The 8,242-nt window shown below is 42.5% G+C and overlaps 1 protein-coding gene across 3 annotated transcripts in view; it reads right to left on the bottom strand.

Moving 5' to 3' along the window:
- CACNA1G (calcium voltage-gated channel subunit alpha1 G) overlaps window positions 1–8,242 on the bottom strand; it is a 166,546-nt gene that overhangs the window by 69,881 nt on the left and 88,423 nt on the right. For all 3 annotated transcript variants that reach the window (XM_018567867.1, XM_018567869.1, XM_018567868.1), the window contains exons 2-4: window positions 4,050–4,161; window positions 2,317–2,450; window positions 79–176 (exon numbers count right to left, since the gene is read on the bottom strand). In XM_018567867.1, coding sequence (XP_018423369.1) covers window positions 79–176; window positions 2,317–2,450; window positions 4,050–4,161 — 344 coding nt within the window. The remainder of the gene's footprint in view (window positions 1–78; window positions 177–2,316; window positions 2,451–4,049; window positions 4,162–8,242) is intronic.

Here is an 8,242-nt window from a genome sequence, read left to right as displayed (position 1 = left end):
TGAGACACACAACTACAATGCTTATATTCCACTTGACATACTTCCCATGGATAAAAGGGTCCCTTTAAGGGAACTTACTTGGCACTCGGTTAATGGCTCTTAGAGGACGTAAAACTCTTACAGTGCGTACGGCGGATAAGCTGACATTTTGAAGATCCAGAGAGTATTCCAGCATCCTAAATACAGAAACATACATGAGATGCATAAGGAACATAATGGCCACAACGACCTTTCCTAATATTAATAGCCATGAGGTGCAGGAACTATAGCGACCAATCACCATTTAGCTTTTAACATTTTAGTCTAGTAGTCTGTACCCATTATGTATGTATCCCTGCTGGATTTTATTTATTTTATATTATTGGAATGTAACTGGAGGTGGTGGGACACAAAAATCTGAAGGGGGAGGGGGGAACAACCCAAAACACCCAAGTGGGAAGCAACAGAGCCAAGAATTATGGCAGGGGGATCTCACTGAAGAAAGCCAGGAGATGACTCAGCCCACCAGACTACATCTGTAAATAAAAAAATATCACTTTGTGGTAGAATTGCTCTTTAAGTATATGGTAGCACAGTGTTGGGCTCACCATACACATTACAACCCGACCGTCAATAATAGATCTTCCAACACTATGTAATATGAGGGTCTACCTAACCCAGTCAATCAAATTATATCCAGTCAGGTAGGCTCTTGCGCTACATAGTTGCTGGTTGATCTAAAGGAGATTATACAGTCAGATGGTAACATGTGCTACATAGTTGCTGGTAGACCTAAAAGAAATTAATCAGATTGCAAAGTGTGCGCTCATGCACCCATCCCAACTTCCCGCTGTCCTGACCTTGAGGTCTGCCCGGTGGCTGGGCACTTAAAGCTCAACTCCATGCAAGCAACTCTCTAGGAAGATCTGGTTATCTGAACAGGAAAAAAAAGGAAGTGCTTTATTCCATTTTCATCCTATTCGTTGCCTGGAAATAATTTTTATTATGACTTTTTCTTTTTATTAAATTGATAGAAACGTTCCCAACAAGCCTGATCCATAGAATCCTTGTTTCTAATAGGGAGATACCCTGTGATTTAGCACGTACTACAGTTCGTAAACTCTCTAACGCCCCAGACATCCTTTGGGCCGGGACTTTAAAGGAACCGAACAAACGTCCAGTCCATTCCAGGAAATTCCAGTTCATTAGCGACAGCTCCCCGTGTGCTCCACGCCGGTCGGTAAAACAAGAGATCTGAGGTGCTTCATGCCTCAGGAACACCACACTTTTGGCCGTGTCAAGCTGAGTTTTATGTGGATTCTTCGCCGCGGCCAGCAGATTCTTGTGCGCTGAAACAGACTATAATTTGAACCAGGTGTCTGCTTTTCGCCTTTCCATACAGAGAGAACTGCAACGGAAAATGTCACTTTCTGGGTTTTTTTTTTCTTTTAAGAAAATAATACTATATTTCTTTACAGAGATGGATGACACCTCGCGTTTAAAGGAAAAATCGAAGGCACGGGCCAAATGATCCAGACTACACACTCTGCATGTCTGTGGTTAGCACCTACCCTGTCCTGGGAGTGACCTTGCGGGAGAGCACGTCAATGATTCGATTAAAGAAGATCTATGGGATAATTACAATGCTGGATGTTGTGTCGACCCCTTCATGACCAGAGGTCATTGGAGCCTGGGATGCCCAGGTCGGATCTAGCAGCGTCAGTATGCATCGGATAACCTGGCAATACCCTATGGCTAATCTGCCTACAAAAATATTTGTTACTTTGCATTTTTACGGACATAAGGCATTTATTTGGCATGGTGCATTAATAAATACATTCCTGTTTTTTTTTGTTTTTTTTTTATAAGCTGATATTTAAATGGATAGATAAGTGAATAAATCCATTTTAGTTTATTTCCCATATAAGTTATTCACTTTTAGTGAAGTTGTCCTTTAAAGGTGAACTCCAGGTACCAAACAAATCAATAAAATATATTCCTCAATAGCCACAAAGGATATAAATCCAATATACTGTATATATATATTATTGAACCCTACGGACTAAGACTGGGATGCTATTAAAGTTCATGTGCGTGTAAAGGCAGGCATCCCAATATAGTGTATGTATGAATATATATATATATATATAAATTAAATATAAAATGTCTGCTGGTATGACCCCTTAAAGTAGATCTTATCACTTTTAAGGATTGATCATCTGCTCTCTTAACATATTCCCGTTGTGATAATTCCCTAAGACCCCGTAAAAAAAACCTCATTACATTGGAATATTACATCCGCAATAAAAATATGGTAATAGCAATAATAGAACTTACCCTGCCATGACTATGAAAAAATCTAAACGGTTCCAGGTATCTCCCAAATAGCATTTCTTCCCGATTATTCCGAGAGCAAACATCTTGATTATCATTTCCACAGCGAAAAAGGCAAAAATGAAATCATCAAATCCCTGCATTGAGGAGAGAAGATAATTCAGAGACTTAGCAGAGAATAGCTGATAAGAACCAATGAATACATTTCAAGAGCCAGCTCAGCTTTTATTTCATATTAAAATGTTTTAATAAAGAGTGAACTAGAGAACACATTAACCCACAGCGGCCAATCAAAATTGAACTTTCCCTGCCCGGACTACAGTGCGCTGAAATTTGGTTGGTTGTTATGTGCTTTGTCCTGCTGAAAATACCTGCATGCGTTTAACAGATCTGCTGAGAAAGAGACTCGAAGAGCAGGAGCCATCAGACTATACACTCAGCCTTCTCCCTCCGCTCAATTATATACAGGATGCCAATAAGCATGCCAGCAGTGCTGGGCTTTCCTATTAGAAAGCCAAGCATGCTTTATACCATAGATGGACCGCAGCTTATTTATTTATAATAATACAAATGTTCAGAAAATGATACAAGACATTGGTTTATACATTTGTAACCTGACCACATGTCATTATGGGGCTTTCCCAAAGAGAAAGTGGGATGTCTCTATATTTGCCCTTGCCCTGTTTATTGGCAAATGTTTCCTGCTTAGAAAACCCACTGGCTCTTTTTTTATTTACTGGGCAACCAATCAGATCTGAGGCTACTGGAGCTTGACAACATCCACTAGTTTTCGTTGAGCCTTGTTTCAAGTCCAAACTTTCTGTGTAGACTAAGAAAGTGTCCCTTATCTCCACTTATCCCTGAGACCATTGTCAGTGTGACAGAAAAAGAGGAGAGATCCAAAATGTTTACAGGTGGTTAAGGTTAATGTGTTGAAATGAACTGCTATCCAATCAAGGAAGCCTGGAATAAATAAGCAGGCTTTGCTGATCCCTTTAGAAAACATTAACTGTCAGGCTGATCCTCTAGTTTCAACAGTTTTTGAGTGACAGACCCGGAACATTAGTGGAATTCTGGCTTGAGATTGAGAGGAGGTAGTACCGGCTGATCTGGGCAATCAGAAGGGGTGGGATAAGGCCTAATAAAATCTGGTTAAATTGGGGTGGAGATTAGATGGGCCTGAGCGGGGCCTAATGTGTCCCCCTCTTTTATTTGGACAATTAAAATTAATTCTCTATGCCATCCAGAAACAAGGATCTTAATTGCCCCTGCTGGCTTTAGGTCATGTTGTTGATGTTTCTCCAGGCAAAACTTTGGTACCTCTCACATCCTGGGGAATCACAATCAAGTGCATGTGGCCTATAAAACTTAACTGACTCCTGATCTGTATAGTTGGGTCTTCCAGATGTCTACACATTTGTATAATCAGAGCACCTCAGAAATCCTGTGATGTCTATTAAGCAAATTGCAACCAGAGCTCACATGGTCAAGTTCTGAACTGCCCCCTTGTCCCCCTATTGTCCATCAAGTGTCAATGAGTGACCTCACTGGCCAAAAGGGAAATGCTCAGGGTTGGGTGGGAATGGCCAGAATGTGACCATGGTTTTTAAGGTTTTTCATGGACTGGAAGGTGTCTACTATTCTGATGGCAAGACAGATCACCTGTAATCCTACAGGCTTGAGGAGACACAAAATACCCTCTTTCATGCAGTAAGTCAGAGTAACTGTGCACTTACCTGCAGAATTTTGCAACGCTGGGAATCACAGGCAACGTCTTCACATGGATGGAACATTCCCAGAGTGACACAGTTCAGGAGGATCACCAGCATGCTGAAGCGTTCAAACCAGGTATAGGGCAGAAAAGTTAAGGAAACTTCACGGCAATTAGTTATAGATGGTTTACGTATCTCACAGACAGAAACTTTAGCACAAGACTTTTAGCTACAAACAAAAATTTAGAGGATAAGTACACCTTTATCGTAAAGTCTCAGAATTAGTCCATGCCTCATCCAGCAAATCTAGAAAAGTAGCCGCATACCAAAGCTTGACTAATGGCAGTTTATACTACCTGTCCTGCTCGTGCACAAGCATAATTGTGGCCTTAAATAACTGCGCACCTAACCCTTCATGCCTTAAAGTGACACTAAATTCAGGAGTTAAATCTTATAAATACCTTCAAGTACCTTACCTATTAATAGAAATGTATCTTATTTGTGTATCACTCAGCTGCAGATCCTCAAATCATCTCTGAATTCATACTGACACTGTCCTTCCTTCTGGAGGGGGGCTACTTCTGTGGCCCATGGTCCCTGTGTGTTGTAAAGTAGTCATCCCTCCAAGCTCGCTCCCGTGATGGACTACAATCTCACATTCAGTTTGCTAATTGGTATTGTGATTGCAGTCCATCCCGGGATTGATCTTGGAGCGGTGACTACTTTACAACACACACAGGGACCATGGGGAACCAAAGTAACCCCCCTCCAGAAGGAAGGACAGTCTCAGCACCAATTCAGAGATGATTGGAGGATCTACAGCTGAGTGATACACAAATAAGGTACATTTCTGTTAACAGTTACTGTACTTGTATGTATTTCTGAGATTTAACTTCTGAGTTTAGTGTCACTTTAAAGTGAACCTGTTATTTTCCCCCTACAGGGTAATTGACGGGTTCACTTTAAATCTCAGGATATTTTAGCGTTGGTGGAAGCGCGCTCCATGAGCTCTGCCCATTTAACAAATGGAAATGAAAAGCGAGCAGTTCTCCAGTAAAGAAACATTGTAATCAAGCTTTGTGCTCCTCGCTTCCTTTGTCGAGCAATCAAATCTGTTACGTCCACCGAAATCTCTCCAAATGAACTTTTTAATATTAATGCAAATGGGAGATGATACATGAAGAGGGATCAGCGAAGACCTAATTAGAACATTCTCTATCTTTACGTGATAAGGCAATCACACAAGATAATGCTTCCATTGTCTGCATCTGTTCTGATGTTTCTTAAAGTAACAGTTATTTTCATTATTTATTATAGAATTATTACCGTATTCTATACAATCTGCCAAGACGTGTGCCAGGCTATGGTTCCTGCATTGCAGTATTACATAATGAATGCGTTTAACCGCACCTTCTGACAATGAAAGTCTATGGCAGGGATAGCTAAACTCCGGCCCTCCAGCTGTGGTGGAACTACAAATCCCATGAGGCATTGCAAGATTCTCACAGCCACAGACATGACTCCATGAGAGAGATGCATCGTGGGATTTGTGGTTTCACCACAGATGGAGGGCCGGAGTTTGGCTACCCCTGGTCTATGGGGTTAATTTATAACAGCTCCGCCCGGCTGGCACTGTCTCCCCTAGATGGCGCTGATGAGTACTCATCAGCGCCATCTAGGGGCACTAGGAATGTATACCACTAGGTATAGGAATGTCCTTTACTCATCAGCGCCATCTAGGAGCACTAGGAATGTATACCACTAGGTATAGGAATGTCCTTTACTCATCAGCGCCATCTAGGAGCACTAGGAATGTATACCACTAGGTATAGGAATGTCCTTTACTCATCAGCGCCATCTAGGGGCACTAGGAATGTATACCACTAGGTATAGGAATGTCCTTTACTCATCAGCGCCATCTAGGGGCACTAGGAATGTATACCACTAGGTATAGGAATGTCCTTTACTCATCAGCGCCATCTAGGGGCACTAGGAATGTATACCACTAGGTATAGGAATGCCCTTTACTCATCAACGCCATCTAGGGGCGGCCGTGTGGACTTTTATAAACAAACCACTAAAAGTCAGCTGATGTGGCTGACATCTTATTTATTTATTACAGGTATTTATATAGAGCCGACGAGCTGTGCTGCTTTACTACCCACCGGCTAGGGTCAGGTCCAAGATGACATGGGCTCAGATTAAGTGGGTTAGATGATGCTGACCATTAGACTGAGGGCATCTTGCAGCATAAAAGAAGTACTGCGGGGAGAGAATGCAGGTGTGGAAGTGAATATTGCGATTAAAGCTGCTTTTTTATTGATCTTTTTTTTGGCTATTCATTTCTATCTTGTTATTTTTGGCTGGGACGCTGCATTAATGACCTGTTTGGGTACCACGTTTATGTGGGGTATTGTGTGTGATTTATGTTGTTTATGTTTCAATGTATTTCTGTATTTTCGTTCATCAACTTTTCAGTTACATTTTATTACTTTTTACGTTTTACTTTTTCTTTAACGTGGTTGCTGCCATGAGGAGGATTACAAGTCTTCACGGTCTGCCATCCTTATGCTTCTCTGGGGTGATGGGATGTCGGTGAATCCCTTTGGAATGAGATCTGTTGACCTGAACTTGCCCTTTCAGGTCACTTTTTCCATTAAAATCTTCCTTCTAGAAATGTTTTTTTCATGCAGTGGGTGTTCCATGATTCTAAGTTCCCCGTGAAACTCAATGCTGATAAAACAGCCCACAAGTATCTGCATTTGGACTTGCTTTCTCTAATTGATCTTCCATACAGAACCAATACAAGCTACGTTATAGGAAGGGTGGGGGTGTTCCTCCACTGAGGGGGGAAGGATGTTCCTCAGCTCTGTGTGTTCTAAATAGAGCCGGGTAGCAGGAAATGAAAGCATCCCGCATAAAAATAAAGAGTTGCAGAAATAGGCAACCAGAAATGTCTGGAGCAGCACTGGCCAGCTTTAGGAGGCCAATTCAGCTGGGTGTGCAATCTGAGCTTCAGCTATTTATCTCTGTTAGCAAAGGGCCGTAGCAGATTTTAGCCTGAAAACGTGGAAAAGTGCCCATAGCTCCTCCTGCTGACTAAAGATAGTCCATTTATAGGCAATGTTTTCTGTTTGTCTGATTCAAAATATAAACAAATGGACTATTTAATCTTTAGCTCCAAAAAACTAAATATAATACATGAGAACAAAAAACACTCTATATTTGCATCTGTCCAGGTTCACGTTAAAAAAGAAGCAATCAGCAAGGTTTGTGCTACCCGGTCATTGGAGAGCTGACGATAAGGGGGTAGACCCACTGCAAGGGTTCATTTCTATTCCACCCGGAGTTCTTCTTTATAGCCCAATGACCCCATAAATGAACTAAATACATTCTAGATGCATCAAAACAAAATGTGTCCACAGCCACAGCCTGAGTAGAAAAGCCTGTCCCATGCCAGCATGCTGCAGAGTGGGACCTTTTCTCTCTGGGGGGAGGCAGTGGTCTCTATGCAGAGGTCCAACATGTTCCCCAGCTGAGTCAGAGATACAGCTTTCCAATCACTGGGTATCAGGAGCCGTGCTGATTGTAGGGCTATAGGTCTGATCGGACAGGGAGCCCGTCGGTCCTCTGCCTGTCCCCTGCCAGCTAGCTGCAGAGAAGGACCCGTACACTCTGGGGGAGGCAATGGTCTCTTTACAGAGGTCCCACATGTTCTCCAGCTATAGGCCTGACTGGACAGGGGGCCTTTCGGTCCTCTGCAGAGAAACCACTGCTTCCACACAGAGAGCAAAGATCCTTCTTTGCAGCATGCTGGCATGGGACAGGCTTTCCTACTCAGGCTGTGGCTGCTTTCTAAAGGGAAACAACAAACACATTCTGCTTTGATGCACCTCAAATGCATGGAGCTGATGTAGGCTGGGAGCTCAGTTGGGCTTTGAACCGATTATACAACGCCGCTCAGGAAAAGGTTAACTGACTCTGCTTAAGTACTTATGTGTTTTTGTGACTTTCACTCTCCTCTGTTCACGTTTTTCTTTTTTTACGCTGCACTGGCGAACCCGCTGAGCGCTTTCCCAGATGTATTTAATACGAATAAAGCAGACGAAAAATAAATATGGAAATTAAGCCCCACAGGACCCTTCTCTTTTTGTGTGTGTGTGTGTAGACGGGATAGGTTCGGAGACACACGGAGGAGGGGAGGGCACCTCCTCTAG

This window comes from Nanorana parkeri, unplaced genomic scaffold (assembly GCF_000935625.1).
Source record: "Nanorana parkeri isolate BGI_ZX_2015 unplaced genomic scaffold, ASM93562v1 scaffold1106, whole genome shotgun sequence".
NCBI lineage: Eukaryota > Metazoa > Chordata > Amphibia > Anura > Dicroglossidae > Nanorana > Nanorana parkeri.
This window is presented reverse-complemented; position numbering and strand designations above follow the sequence as displayed.